This window comes from Schistocerca piceifrons, chromosome 2 (genome assembly GCF_021461385.2).
Source record: "Schistocerca piceifrons isolate TAMUIC-IGC-003096 chromosome 2, iqSchPice1.1, whole genome shotgun sequence".
Lineage (NCBI taxonomy): Eukaryota > Metazoa > Arthropoda > Insecta > Orthoptera > Acrididae > Schistocerca > Schistocerca piceifrons.
In genome coordinates, this window is record NC_060139.1 from 935,631,684 (window position 1) to 935,648,378 (window position 16,695).

General features: G+C 40.5%; 1 protein-coding gene across 2 annotated transcripts in view; it reads left to right on the plus strand.

The window, feature by feature from the left end:
• Nucleotides 1-16,695, plus strand: part of LOC124776444 (GPALPP motifs-containing protein 1) — a 73,126-nt gene that overhangs the window by 30,218 nt on the left and 26,213 nt on the right. For both annotated transcript variants that reach the window (XM_047251445.1, XM_047251446.1), the window contains exon 4: nucleotides 10,641-10,784. In XM_047251445.1, the coding sequence (XP_047107401.1) occupies nucleotides 10,641-10,784 (144 nt within the window). The remainder of the gene's footprint in view (nucleotides 1-10,640; nucleotides 10,785-16,695) is intronic.

The window sequence follows — 16,695 nt, forward strand, 5'->3', positions numbered from 1 at the left end:
GAGTGTTCCAAAAATGTCCTGCAAAGTCTATGTGCACACGTTGCCACGGTGCCTGCCTTAGGCCAAGCAGAGAATTTTTGTGGCGGAGCAGACTGATTTTCTGCACATGCATGACACTGTATGTCATCTGTTCTGTTTGGGTATCCATACCCTGCCAAGTACAGCACTGATGTGCTAACTGTTTTATACGAACAAATCCCCGGTGTAGTTGGTGAAGTAACTGCAACACTTCTTTTTGCAAAGCTTTAGGGATCGACACGTGTGACGGGCCACTGTCATTTTGAACAAGAATCACGTCTTTCTGTACAGCAAGGCTGTGCCAGCATGCAAAGTATTGGCGAACTACAGAGTTCTTTATGCTACGCAAGGAATGAGGCCAAGATGTGTGAATGTAAGTGAGCAAAATGTTCAAATCTGAATCAGCTTCTGTGGCCTGTGCAGTTTTCCTATAGTACAGCAGAAAAGAGTGAAGCAATTCAGAATCCTAAGAATCGATGTGACAACAAGATGCAGCAGAAGTGTCAAAGTCTGTATCAGGGCCAATCGGAAGACATGAAAGTGCATCTGCATTGTCATGTTGAGCTGTCGGACCATACACAATCTAGTATTGCGACAACAACAAAGCCCATCTTTGCAATTTTTGGGCAGTTAGTACAGGAACTGGTTTTGTCAGATGAAACAAGGACTGCAAAGACTTGTGATCCGGTACTAAGTAGAATATTCTGCCATACTAATAGTGGTGGAATTTGGTGACACCATACACAATCCCCAAAGCCTCTTTCTCAATTTGTGAATAGTTGCACTGAACTTTGGACAACACTTTTGATGCGAAAGCAATAGGTCTGTCTTTATCACCAATTCTGTGCAACAGCACTGCACTGATTCCATAAGAGGAAGCGTCAAGTTGGAACACAACTGGTTTGTCAGGATCAAAGTGAACTAAGCATCGATCACTGAGCAATGCGTCTTTAAGTTTTTGAAAAGCTACTTGGCACTCATCAGTCCAAACAAAAGGGACATTCTTTCGACACAAGCAATGCAATGGAGGCATGATGTGCGCACCATTCAGTATGAACTGAATGTAATAGTTCATTTTCCCTAAAACTGACCAAGCGAGGTGGCACAGTGGCTAGCACACTGGACTTACATTCGGGAGGATGACGGTTCAATCCCGCGTCCGACCATCCTGATTTAGGTTTTCCGTGATTTTCCCTAAATCGCTCCAGGCAAATGCCGGGATGGTTCCTTTGAAAGGGCACGGCCGACTTCCTTCCCCATCCTTCTCTAATCCGATGAGACCGATGACTCGCTGTCTGGTCTCCTCCCCCAAACAATCCAATCCAATCCCTAAAACTGATAGCCGTTCTGTGACATTTCGAGGAACTGTCAAATCTTGTATGGCTAACAAATGCGACTGATTAGGATGTATACCTTGACTGTTTATAACATGACCAAGATATTGCAACTCCGGTTTAAAAAAATCACACTTGTCCAGTATACACTTTAATCCTGCATCAGATAAAACATGAAATAAAGCACACAAGTTTTCTAATGCCTGCAGCAGGCTTTGAATACAGTGCATTGATTATGTGGGCCTTGTGATTAAATTTTTGTGAGTGGGCAGAATTCCTATGTTTGTTTCGTTGCAAACTTACAGATTGTACATGTCCTTTCCTACCACAAGTGTAACACTGAGCTTGTTGGGAGGGGCAGTTGTGGCATTTGTGTCATGAATAACACCAAGGACAAGACTTAATTATGTTCACCTGTGTAGCCACCTGTTGAGTGAACTGCTTACATGGCTTGAAGTGTTGTTTACTCAGCATGGTGAGCACAGGCCACTGCTGTGGAATGGGCCTATCGCAAACAAGTGACTCAACCTGACAAATAGCTGGCTGCTCAGATTTATTGTCTGACAGGGCACCTGAATCATACTGATCTAGTATTTGCACTACCTGCTGAAATGATGGATCATATTGTTCCAAAATCTGTTCTCCGAGTTTGACATCAGGTGCATTGTACACGATCACATCACCCAACATTACATCAGAATATAAACCTTCACAAACACGTTTGAATGTGCATTTCCTTGCTATACCCTGCAAATCTGTTACCCACTCATAATAAGTTTGTTCTAACTGTTTTTTTGCAGTTAAAAAATTGACACCTAGCTGCTACCACATTCACTTGTTGGTCATAATAGTTAGTTAGCAAATCCACAACCTGTTCATAAGAAAGTTCACTCGGAGTGGCATTAACGAAAAGTTCGTTGATGAGGTGGAACTCTGCACTTCCTACTGTGGATAAGAAATAATGGCTTTTCACAGTACCTTGTACATTGTGAGTGAGTATGTGTGCTTCGAACCATTGCAACCACTTGAGCCATTCCTCTTCTTGGTCATGAAACTGGCGAAATGGCGGTATAGCTGTAGGTGTTGCTGTAGCTGGTGCTTGTTCCTTCAACGTGCAGCGTTGGCCATTGTGACCGTGCCGAGCATGGTAGTGATTTGCTGCGTCTGGAACTGGAACATCTGCATTAGCTGTGTTGCATCCAACACTTGCAGCTATGGTGCCTGAGCAGGGGGGTGGGATAGGTGGGGTGGGCATATTGAAAGAGACAAATGCAAGAAACAGACAACGCAAGTAAGGAAATAACTAAAAAAGCAAAGAAAATTTCTGCAACGCCCATCTGAAAACACTGATTAGCAAAAGAGACTGTTAAAACAAGTAAACACCCTTCAAAGAAAAGACAAGAGAGAATTAAGGTGTGAGAAAAACAAAACAGAAAATTCCATGGCCACGAGGTGTGGGGTTGTTGGTATAACTCATCACATATGTGGGATCATGCCCACTCATCTCTTATAGGGTGCCTAGGAAGCTTGTTTTTTTTTTCAGATAGCTAGACAATATACAAGCAAATCATGTTAATGGAGTTAATTACAGTAATTGAATTGACAATACTTAACTTTCATTTCTACATGATGGGTTGCAAGCAGTTGGCGACATGCAAATAATCAGTGCCCTTTGATCTGTACAATTTCCATGCAAGCTAATCACACTAGTTCATAAGTCACTGCTATCGTTAATATCATTGTGGCTCTTCTAGTGTGGCTCTTGTAGTTCACCAATGCTAGGCGGTGTGTCACTTTTATTCTCTTCGTGTAGAGGCTGCTCCTGTCGTGGTGACTTCCTAGTCAGCGTGCTGTTGGCTGACGTCGTCTCACAGCCCTCTCTGCTGTATAGTTCTCGATCTTCATGCTAGCACATGATGTTACACCGGAACAGTGTATGTAGAGCTATGCATTAATCATTCAGTAAATTTACGAGTAAAATGCTATATACCAATCTGATGGAAAATCCTCAGAAGTTTTGGTTTAAGTTAAATCGGTAAATGGCTCAAACCCATCTGTTCAAATACTCTGTGATCATAATGACATTGAAACAGGGTGTGACAGAGAGAAGGCCATAAAACTAAATTCCTTTTTGCAAAATTAATTCACGAAGGAAGATTGAACTACAGTCCCTCCTTTCAGTCATCATACAGATGTTGAAATGACAAATATCGAAATAATTATGTGTGAGATAGAAAATCGGCTTACGAGGTCTGTTCAAAAAAATTCCAGAACATTAGTAATTTTGTGCTAATGGTGTGTTGAAGCAAAATTCGGTTGGTATCCTTGCCCATGGTGTGTTTAATGTGTAACTACTGAAAGTTTCATTGTTGTTTGTCTGTTAGTTAATTTTCAGTGCTATATTGAGTAGAATGTTGTGTCGCACAGTTTGCGAATTTCAAGATGACAGGTTTAGAGGAGCATGCTTGTGTTAAATTTTGCGTGAAGCTCAAGAAAATCTTTACAGAGACACACCAAATGATGCAGGAAGCCTTTGGTGATGAGTGTTTCAGCTGTACTCATTGTTACGAATGGTTCACAGGGTTTAAAAATGGCCTTACAGAAGTTAAAGATGACCATCGTTCAGGACGCCTTTCGACGTCTACTGATGATACTCATATCAGGAACAACAATGAAATTGCGCATGCCAATCAAAAACTGACTGTCCAAGAGACTGCAGAAGAATCTAACATTTCAGTTGGATCATGTCATGAAATCCTGACACAGCATCTTGGAATGCATCGTGTTGCCACTAAATTTGTCCCACGGTGCAGGAGTCACACATGACTATTGCACTGAAAGCGAAATTGCTGCACTGTCTCATCCTACGTATTCTCCAGATGTGGTCCCTGTGGACATTTTTTATTTTCAAAGTTGAAAACCTCTTTGAAAGGATGAAGATTTGCAATGCTAGACGAGATAAAAGAATATTTGCAGATGGCACAAAGCATTTGTAATGATTGGAAAAATGCACAGGTTAGTCCTGTTCAAGAAGGATCATAGAACACACACACACAACAGAGGGCCTGTATCACTGATGTCAGTCTTTTGTAGAATTATGGAGCTTATTTTGAGTTCCTGTATTGTGATCTTTCAGGAGACCCAAAATCTCCTCTGTAGGAATCATTAAGGGCTCTGCAAACAACACACTGTTGAAATCTAGCTTATTTGTTCATACAAGAGACCCAAAAGATCTTTGATACCAGTGCCCAGGTTCACACCATGTTCCATGACTTCCAGAATGCATTCTGCACTGTCACTTGGTGAACAAAGGACTAGTGTATGGTGTATCAGACCAGAAGTTTTTTGGGGGATTTGGTGGAGGGAATACAGTGGACACACTTGCCTCAGTGCTCTACTAGAAAGCTTGTTGACACTATGGCTCAGTGACTGAGTGTCTCATGCTAACTTATTGTGCATCAGCATGCATGATGTTTACATAACTTCAGGTCTGCTGAGACACATTAAAATACAGGGTGATTCAAAAAGAATACCACAACTTTAAAAATGTGTATTTAATGAAAGAAACATAATATAACCTTCTGTTATACATCATTACAAAGAGTATTTAAAAAGGTTTTTTTTTTTTTTCACTCAAAAACAAGTTCAGAGATGTTCAATATGGCTCCCTCCAGACACTCGAGCAATATCAACCCGATACTCCAACTCGTTCCACACTCTCTGTAGCATATCAGGTGTAACAGTTTGGATAGCTGCTGTTATTTCTCGTTTCAAATCATCAATGGTGGCTGGGAGAGGTGGCCGAAACACCATATCCTTAACATACCCCCAAAAGAAAAAATCGCAGGGGTAAGATCAGGGCTTCTTGGAGGCCAGTGATGAAGTGCTCTGTCACGGGCTGCCTGGCGGCCGATCCATCGCCTCGGGTAGTTGACATTCAGGTAGTTACGGACAGATAAGTGCCAATGTGGTGGCGCTCCATCCTGCTGAAATATGAATTGTTGTGCTTCTTGTTCGAGCTGAGGGAACAGCCAATTCTCTAACATCTCCAGATACTGTAGTCCAGTTACAGTAGCACCTTCGAAGAAAAAGGGACCAAAAACTTTATTGGCTGAAATGGCACAGAAAACGTTCACCTTAGGCGAGTCACGTTCATACTGAGTTGTTTCCCGCGGATTCTCAGTGCCCCATATACAGACATTGTGACGGTTGACTTTCCCGTTAGTGTGGAAAGTTGCTTCATCACTAAACACAATCTTTGAAACGAAAGATTCATCTGTTTCCATTTGAGCAAGGATAAAAGCAAACAAATGTACAACTAAATGAAACTTTATAGCTCTCTTAATTCGCCGACAGATAGTGCTTAGCTCTGCCTTTTGCCGTTGCAGAGTTTTAAATTCCTAAAGTTGTGGTATTCTTTTTGAATCACCCTGTACAATTTTTAAAACTTTACATTCATTTTACACATTTCCTGCTCATAATTAAAATGGTATTGTATTTCATTAAAATTCTAATGTAATTTCTGTAAACATTTTTTTCACTAATACTGCAAGTATGGATGATCTTTTTCCTTTCTATTTATATATTTTGCTTAGTATTACTTAATTATTAAAGTACACAATTGTGTGTTGCAGTCTGCGCTGAAGATTTGCAATGTATTTAGAATCACTGAAATTAATAACATTTCTAATTTAAATATTTTCACAAGAACCTATTTTGTAAAAAATCTGTCCTTTCTTTAATAATATTCTTTAATTTCTACAAATAACTCATTAAGGCTGATGTCCCCCTTCCTCCCAAAGAACTCATTGTGTTGTCACATAAATTTTGATATCTTGTTTCACAATAAACATTGTCAACTCTTAGAGAATTTTCTTTCATGAAATGGGAAATATGTAATTTTCATTCAGTCACTCCTCATAATACAATTGTTTCATAAAAAGTATGCAGACAACCAAAAAATTTCAAGAATTGATTAATAAAAAATGGAGAAACTTTGAGATGGTGGTTTTAATGCTTCAGGTGTTCTATGTAGTTTATCACCAATTTCAGTATAACACACATAACATGTATACATCCGTGTCAAACTGTCAGAAAAGTTCTTCTTTAGGATGTTATTCAACTCACATATCACTGGCTTGGATGTTGGTTATGTTGTCAAAGTCTGGACACTTTATGTAAATTTCTCATTTTGTGGTAAGTTGGTGTTGATATAACAAAGTCTCATCACTTGAGATGATTTTTCCCAGAAAAGAATTTGCACATTATGCATTTCCATCAAGTTGTGGCAGATGTTCACACATTGCTGTTTTTGTTTGGGAGTCAAGGTGTACAGGGCAGACTTTGCACGCACTTTGCTCTTCTTCAAAACATTATGGAGAATGCAGTGGACACTCGATTCATAGGTGTTGATTAAGTGTGATTTGTGACATGATGACGTTATACACTACGATCACACGTCCAGTACTTAACACTGCCTGCTCACAGCTGATTGATTGAAATGAAATGCACATCTGTTGTTTACAATTATTAGCTCAACCTGCCTCCACAGTTATTGAGCTGATGTCATGTATAAACCAAGAATAAAATCAATCTTTGTACATTTTGGGTAGACGATTTTATTTGTAACTAATTTTGTCAAGGAAATGAATTACAGTTTAAAATCTTACTCGTTACAGTTAATAACAGTTATAGCATTCGTTGAAATAAGTGCTGTGTACACAGTGAAACAATAATTACTTTGATTATCTTTGTTATTATTTTTGAAAAGTCATTTGGAACAATTAAATAAAACAAGGGAAGTAATACGTGAAATAAAGAAAAGGCAACCATTCACCTATAGCTAACTGATGTATGGTGCATTGAAACATGTGAGAAAACTATTTGTATTTGCTTTTGAGCTCATGCTCTTTCTCTGTTAGAAGTATACACATTCACAAACACAACCACATAGACATCCATATACACATTCCCATGGCCACAGCAAGACTGACTGTTGATAGCAGTTGCGCGGGCAGATGGATGTGGGAAGGGGTTAAGGAAGGACAAATGAGGTGGGGAGGGGGTACAGAAGGACTTGTGAAGCGAGGAGGGTATAGTGAGATAGTGTGCGGCAGGTCTTTTTTACAGATGATTCAGCGGCTGCAGAAAAAGACAAAAAAAAGTTCAAAGGATAAAGCATATAACAGTTGATGGGGGGGGGGGTGAAGGGAGGGGAGGTGAGTAGAGGAAGGTGGAGATGAGGAGGGAAACAGGGAGGGAAAAGAGAAAGGGGGAGGGGTAGAAAGAGGAGGGGGGGGAAGAGAAAGGGAGAGGGGCGGGGTTGGAGAGGGGTAGAGGGGGGGGGGGGGAGAGAGAGAGAGAGAGAGAGAGAGAGAGAGAGAGAGAGAGAGAGAGAGAGAGAGAGAGAGAGAGAGATTTGGGGGGGGGGGGGAGTGGTGGGAGAAGGCAGCAGATGATGTGAATAGAGGAGGAGTGGTGTGGACAGAAGAGAGAGGTGAGAAATTAAGGTGAGGCAGTGTGAAGAGGTTGTCGGAGGTTTAGGCCATGGAGACTGTAGGATGTGCTGGAGAGGTAATTCCCACCTGTGTAGTTCAGAGAAACTAGTGCTGAAAGTGAGTATTCAGATGGATAACTTAGTGAAGCATCTGTTGAAGACATTTGTGTTGCGCTGCACAGCATGTTTGGCAACTGGATGGTCACATTTGCAGTTTGCCACAGTTTGTCGTTTACCATTCATGTGAATACAGTTGGTTACTTGTCATGTCCACATAGAATACTGTACAGTAAGTGCAGTGTAGCTAATATATAACATGGCTCATCTGCCCTTGTAGGGTGGGAAATGCCTCTGACTGGACTGTTGTAAGAGGTGGGTGTTTGGAAAGGTCTTGTACCCGAGTCTATCACAACGGACTAACCCATGGGGTGGAGGATTGGAAGCCAGATTGGAACAGGGATGGGCAAGGATATTCTGTATGTTGGGTGGCAAAAAGAACACAACTTTGTATGATGTGGATAGGATTTTGGGTAGGATATCCCTCGTCTCAGGGCACAATGACAGGTAGTTGAAGCCCCAGTGAAGGATGTGGTTGGGCTTTTCAAGGCAATAGTGATACTGGGTAATCAGAGGAGTGCTGGTCAGTGGCACATTAACAAGTTTACTGGTGTCAGAGGAGGAGATTGGATGGGAGATCTGTTTATTGATGAGCTGGATAGGATATTGTCCGCCAATAAAAGCTCTGATAAGGTTAACCCTATATTTCAACAGCTGCTTTCCACTGCAGATGTGGCATCCATGGGTGCCAAGGCTGTAAGTAAGAGATTTTTTGACACAGAATGGGTAACAGTTTTCGAAGTGGAGTGTCTGTGTGGTGTTTGTGTGGATGTGTGAGTTTCTACTAGAGAAAAAGCAAGAATGTGAAAACTAGTATAAATAATTTTGTGGGTTTTTTTTTCCCTCCTATGTGCCACACGTCAGTCAGATATAGGTGAATAGGTGATTGGTTGCTTTTCCTGTATATTACGTATTGCTTGTAACACACACACACACACACACACACACACACACACTCTCTCTCTCTCTCTCTCTCTCTCTCTCTCTCTCTCTCTCTCTCTCTCTCTCTCTACTGTCCCGGTGCTGTATCCTGATTGGGATGAGAGACTGTGTGAGACGGAATGGGCTGAGAAGAACAGGGGGGAGGGACTGGTAAAGGGAAGGGAGAGTGCCTGTTAGCAAGGGAGAGGCAACAGGGAAACAGTGTAGGAATGTGGTGCTGACAAATTTACCTTGGTGCAGACAGAGGAAGTTATGTGTGAAATGCAGTTGAAGTGAAGGTGTGGGGTGGCAAGGGGTGAGAGTGGGCAGGTGTAAAACAGGGGAAATGGAGACCACAGAGAGAACAAAGTGGTGTAGGAAGCTGAAGAGACTGGTCAGTCTGTAGTGAAGTGAAAGGGAGGAGCTGAAAGATGTGGAGACAGTGCTGGAGGTGGGCGTGGAATATTAAAATTGCAGAGACTGAGGAGTTCAGGATGAAAGGGTGTGTTTTAAGGACAGTTTCCATCTACTCAATTAAAACAAATGCTGCTGTTGTGTGAGAACCGGAACATGTGTTGACATTGCATGGAAGTCAAAGTGCTTAGCAGCATGTTCTGGTACAGGATGGTGAACTTTATTCTTGGCCACAGTTTAGTGGTGGCCGCCTTCCATTCAGGTTGACAGGTGGTTGTTGGAGGTCATGTTGGCATGAAGGATGTGCAGAAGTTACGGCAAAGTCAATATATGATTTGTCCGCTTTCACAGGTCGTGCCGCATCTGATGGCGTAGGATGAGCTGGTGACAAGACTTAAATCAGAAACATGCAAGATGATTATTGTCGTTCATATCTGTGTGAAAAATCTATATGGCAAGGGGTTGTTGGTAGGTTGGGTAGAATAATAGTTTGGTGTGTGCTGTGTTGAATGTAGAGACTTTTCTTATCAATCTTATTTTGGTTCATGTGTAACACCAGCTTTTCAGTTTCAAATAATTTACTCTCATCTTTGTTGCCAGAGTTCTTTTACTTTTACTCTTGACACATTTTATGGTACAATAAATGTCATAAGAATGGAATAAAAGCAGATTTTATGCAATAACAGGATGTAGCATAAGTCTTGGTGATGTGTTATGTTGAATTACATACTTTAATGGATACACAGTATCCAGTCACCATTGAACATCCTTACCTAACATCAGTGGCCAAACTGGTTCATATGACATGGTCAACCCTGAATGTCCTTCCTTAACATCAATGGCCACACTGGTTTGAATGGCATGGCATAGTTTTTTATTTTATTTAAGAAAGTCACAGCATTTCACCATCGTATAGTATCTTAAACTTGAAGTTTCTGTAAGCTTCATATTATTGTATTGCCGAATCAGTCTATGTCTTATACATTAATCTTCCATTAAGGACTTACAAAAATCATAGGACTTTATAATAAATGCTGAAATGATTATTGTTAATTCATTCATCTTTCAAAGATATGTCAGCATGAACGTCTGTAAGAATGTTAATGTGCTTTTACCAAATATAGATCTTTTTTGTGGGTGCAGCTTGAAACACTGTGCCTTATTACTCTGTTTATTTTCAAGTACGTTGACTGATTGTAAAACTGTGTTTTCTCAGTGTGTAAAATTGGTAGGCACACTTTCTGTAATACTAAAACAAATAATTCTTCCTTTTGACCTGTGCCTTACTTACAACTTCACATTCAGGGTATTAATAAATGTGTTACTTATGATGTTTACAGCCAGTTGCACCAACAGACAGTCTAAAGCAGAAGGCTTTGAAACAACGTGACCAGGAAATAGAAAAACTTACTGAAGGATATTCAAAGAAAAGACAAAAGGAATCGTTATTGGAGTCTCATCAAAAGAAGCTGAAAAGTGAAAAGGTCAGTTAGGAAAAACTCCTCACGTAATTTCACTGTATCAAATTATGTTATTTTCATATGTTTTTATATGTTCATTGTATTGTTTTACTAATTATATGTTTTATGGTTAAGGAATTCTACTGCTGGTGATTATTTTCATGTTGATTACCATGCCTTAAGCATCCTCAAACTACATCTGCTCCTTCTGGAAGGTACTCCAACCCTGATATACAAGAATCTATCCTTTAGTTTCCTCGCCACCTCAAGACACTATTGAATCCAATGATTCCCTACTCTGCCCTTGGAATACAACAACCCAATGAAACTACTGTATCCCTCAGCAAATTTTTCTGCTCCCCATTCATAATCTCCAGATTCTGTTTTTCCCACCTGTTCCACATGCCATCAATCCAAAAGCTGCTGCTATCACCCAGTCCCACCCCCTCCCAGATATAAAGAGCACAAAACTCAAAGTGGCGATGTAGTTTTTAAACTATCTATTAAAAACTTAAATTGCACAGGAGTTTCAGTCCTGTCAGAGGCTTCACGGTCCTACATTCAGTTTCAATGATACTACATTACTCAGTAGGTATCTACTTGCATTCACCTTGTTCACAAGTGGAAATGCTTCTTTGACGTCCATCTTGCTGATTATAACTAAGTGAGTGTGTGCATAGGTCCAAACTTCACAATACCTATTCCAACCTAGTCATTCATAGTGGTGTGGTGCAGCCATCTACATCCTTCGTAACTAGGAACCTGGAAAAAGTAGCTTTTATTTTTGGTAAAATTTGCATCTGTTTTTTCCCAAACAAACAACACTCAACACAAAGCATTCAGGGACAGCTACTGTGCAATTGCTTGTTGAGCTTAGCAGAGTATTTTTAATAACATAGTTCAGGCCTGACCTGTAGTGATATTCGTTGCAACCACAGTTCAAAGCATCCACACCTAATTTGCCATAATGCCACGTCCCAAGGCCAAGTACTACGTTGGTTGCATTGTGTTGTTTGTATCTTAAACAGACCTTTCAACTGCCCACAGTCGGCATAGCACCAGATCATTGAGTGCTTCGATACATTGTTGCATTGATACACTTTTTATTTGCAGTTTCTTACATACATTATCTTTTCAAACTGGGCTTTGCCAGATGGTGTACAGTACCAGTAACTGATAATTGGTTACAGTTTTGATATTTGTATGCAGGAAATAAATCTATTTCAAACTATCTCTGATAAAGTAGTTCAACTGGATGCAAATCACTAAGAAATAGCATCAATTAAGTAATTTCTCATTTTTGCATTTTGAAGCATAATTTGCACATATTTTGCATTTATCACAAAATATGAATTTTCTGGTCCATACTCGTAACAGAAAATTACCCAACTATCCTTCCTGCAGACAAAGGTTTCAACACTGCCGAACAACAGTGGTTACTCTTATGTCACTGGTACTTATAAGGCTTGCTGCAGGAATGCCATTCCACAAGTTCGGCGTGATCTGTAATATCTATTTAAATTCTTATATCAGCTAAGAATATTTCACCTAAATCCTTTTCCTTTCTCACCACCATCAGTTTCCATACCTCTTTTTCTATGTGCTTTCCAAAATACAAAGAGTTATAGCTACATTAGTCATCCCGATGCTGCTCATTACTGTAATTTTTGCCTTAGTTGACAGAGATCTTGAGCGAGAACAATTGTTGCATCCTGCCTTCCCATAGTAAAAATTCCTACTACATCTCCATTGCCTCTTCAGTTACTGTTGATGCCATTCCTAATGCACCAACATACTTCATGCTCATGCTTTTGCTGCTACTGTTCATTAGTATCTTTCCTTCAAACAGTTGGTGATTGTCTTTTCTCATACCCACGTTCATATTCCATGCAGAATTTTCGCCAACCAAACACATTGTGAATGATGTTTGCAAATGCTTAAAATACTTGAACTTTCTAGTTACGTTGAATGTAAAAATTAATGTATGTTTACTTTTATAAGAAATTCGGTAATAAGCTCAGCTAAGCATCTGGGTAGCAATAATAACAGGAAGTTGCCTGACTGTTTCTATGTGAAGAAAGATAAAGAGCACAAGGAAAGTGAGCAGTTGTTTTAATATTCCCAATATAAAATCTGAGCAATGGAAAATTCAGAATGGAATGACCACAGTATCATGAAATGAATACATTGCTACTCACCCTATAGAGGAGACTTTGAGGCCAGACTCAGTGGTCAGAGACAGTGGTTGTGTGTGTGTGTGTGTGTTTTCTACTTTAGAAGAAGACCTTTTGGCCAAAAGATCAAATGTATAGCAGTGTTTTTGTTGTGCCTGTCAGCGACTCAGTGTCTTATCTGTATGATGAGTGGCAATCTATCCTTTTCTTTGTCAGTGTAAAATCTGAATTTTCATTAGCTACAATGCATCTAATTTGCAGGACTCTCAACTTGCCCGTGTTAAAAAAAAAAAAAAAAGAAGAAAGAATGAAAGAAAATCACTTGAGCTTATATTTGTTCAATATTTTATGCTACTTAGATAAGACTCCAGACATGTATTTTTTTGACTAGGAAATATCCATAAATTGTTTTCCAGAGAAATCAATCAAATAAATGTGGTGATCTATTTGAAAGTGGCATGCCTTTATTGTGTATTTCTGGTAATGACAGTGTAATTGGTTTGACAGTTTGTATTTAACATACCCTATGTAAGGGTATATTAAAGATGCAGTAAATGCTTTGTAAGTAATACGCCCTTTAGATTATGAGAATTGTTGACTTTGGATTTTCTGTTTCATTCTGGTGGGTAATATACGATGGCTGTTCATAAAGTAACCTTTTTTTAAAATGTGAGTGAAGTTATGGAGTTCGTTTTACAATTCTATGAATGTACACACTCTGATTTATTTTTCCAGCCACATTGAGTCATTTGTCATAGTGATTGAAGAGGGTAGAAGGTCTGCAATTATCGAGTTCTGCTGCTTTCAACTCAACCCAACTATAACACTGTTCACCATTGCCAAAGTGCTCTGAACCAAGCCACTTCTTCATTTGCATGACGAAATGATAATTGCTAGGTGCCAAATCATGGCTACAGGAAGGCTGATCCAATACTTGCCATTTTAACACTCACATTTTTTTTCGTGGTACTGTCTGCACAAACTAAGTTGACGCACTGTGTGGTGGCTGATGGGAACAGCCATACATTGGGAAATACCTTTACACTCCCATCAGCCACAGTGCCAAGTGTCATCTTAGTTGGCCTAGATAGTACTTTGCGCTGTATGCAGTCAGGCATTGTCATGCAGGAAAATCATGCCAGAGTTCAACATGCCACGACATATGATCTGAATGCTCGTTCTTGAGTTTGTCAGTGTGTTGCAGTAATTTTCAGCATTAATTGTGGTATATCTATGTAGGAACTCCGCTAGCAAAATTCGTAATCTGTCCCAGAAGACAGTACCATGAGTTTCCTGTTGGGAAGTGTTTGACGATGCTTTGTAGGTTCCAGTAACCTAATATGGCCCCACTGCATTGACTGAAGTTTTTGTTTTTGCATTCACATACTGCAGTCATGTCTCATTGCCTTCCACAATCTAGTCAAGAGAAGTTTCACTTTCTTTTTCATAACATACAAGAAAGGACTGTGCTGCTGCCATACACTGAGCCTTCTTCAGGGAGGAGTTTGTCACCTATCTGGCATTAAATTTGCAGTAGCCCAAATTTTCAGTAAACACTTTGCACAGAAAAGTACAACTAATCTGTTTCTCTTACCCTTTCATCAACCAATCAAATCAGATGTGCATTTGTGATACTCTGTCAACAAACTTTTCTCTTCATTATGGACACTGGAACATATGGCATCATTCGAAGAAATTTTGAGGTTGCAACCGGTCGTTGTCAGCTACACTCCATGATATTTCAACTGGACACATGTCAGTCATCCTCAGATGAGACATCGAAGATTGATGCAGACTTGCTCTGTTTTATATAGCATTGTGTGAGTATTGCGCACATGCATCAAAATCATGTGGACCCACGGAACTGCCACCTGGTGACAGTAGACTCGCTTGTGGAACTGGAGACTGCAGCTGTCCTCAGAGTTCCACTTGCTGCAGCTGTTGGTGTACTCTGTCATCTTCGATTTGAGCAAATCATGGAGATGATAGGATTCCATGCAGTATCCAGCTGGCAGCCGCTGTCATGGTTCATCAGATTTTCCGCCATGCATATTTCCATGGATTCTTTAATAATGGAATCCCAAAACAGTGTTGCTGTAGCCAAAATTATTGTTTTATTGAACTCCATTGAGTGTCTGGTGAAGAAGCAGTGTTCGGGGATTGCAGACTTGTGTGATTGCAAAAGGCGAGTCCAGCATTGGTGTTTGGTGCAGTGTTCTTCCACAGTATGCATGGTTAGACCTGTGTAAGCCATACCGCACTGGCAATGTATTTTGTTAATTCCAGCCTTCCACAATAACAAATTGTCATGCCAGCAGGTCAACAACCTTTTATGGTGGTTGAAAAGCAACTTTCACCCGAAACTTATGGTGGATTCTTGCTGTTTTAAACAAAATATTGCCAGCAAAGGAAAGAAAAGCTAGAGATTTTGCCAGTGTGCTCTCCTCTCCATCCATTTCCTGGCTCTTGGTAGTAACTGATAGTGCCCTGTTAATCTGCCCGGTAGGATATCCATTTTCCCTGAACACTGCCTTTAGATGGATAAGCTCTTAAGCAAACTATCTGCATTTGAGACTGTGAGCTCTGTGTACAGGTATTTTAAGTACAGTAATAATTAGCAATGGGTGATGACAACTAGATGATTAAATACAAGGCGGTATATGTGTGCTTACAATGAACTGAATACCTCAGAGAGCCATCATTCTTCCCTGCAACCAAAATGCCCAGGAAAGGCAGACAACCATCTTTCTCTAACTTAGGGCTTCCCAACCTTTTCAGCTGGCGGAGCCCTTCTTCAGTCGAAAATCCATGGCGGGCCCCTAGATAGTCAAGAGCACAGTAATTTTAAATTTCAGAGCGAAACCCATGGGAACTGAAAGCTTCTTAATGCAAGTGCCATGTTCCCAATGACCCCCCCCCCCACGAAGTATCAATAGTCTTTGGTTTAGAGAGGAATGAAAACAAAAAGGTCATCAGTCCCTAGTCTTACACACTATTAACCTAAGTTTAACTTCCACTAAGGACACACACACACACACACACACACACACACACACACACACACACACACACACGCCCCAGGGACGACTCGAACCTCCGCCAGGAGCAGCCGTGCAATCCACGATGACATGGCGCCTTAGACTGCGGTGCCATTCTGCGCCGCCGTGTAGGAAAGAGGCAAAGAGGCAGACCCATGATTCGGGATACAAACACATCACGAAAGAAAAGAGGCCAAGGAATTGTCTTTAAAGGACTATTGTGACATATGTTGTGCAATGTGTGGGAATATATTCACCCAGTTTACATGCGTTTCCAAAACCGTATTTCGTAAGCCGATGTCCCAGTTCCACTTTTGGTTGGTCAGGTAAACACTTCAAAATCAATTCTGGAACTCTGCTTTTATAAAGCCGATTTCCAGTTCCACAGTTGGTTTTCGTGCCCATGTAAACAGCTCGGAAAGTCTAGTTATTTTTACGTCTTTGCGTATCTACTGAACGGCAGCTGTCAGTCCATAGCCGGCAGCTAGCAGGCAGCGTTACAACAGTGTTACTGTCAGTTGGTAGCTGGCAACTGGCCAGCGGCGTGGCAACAGTTTAGCTACAGCTGACAACTTCAACTACTACTTGGACACTATATTGTGGCAGTCAGCCTCGACTGTAAACAAATTAGGAAAACAAACAAACAGACTCTCTTATTTCTATATAAGAAGACAAAGCATTTCACAGAACATAAGACTTTTTTTCTCAAAGAAAACAATTCTG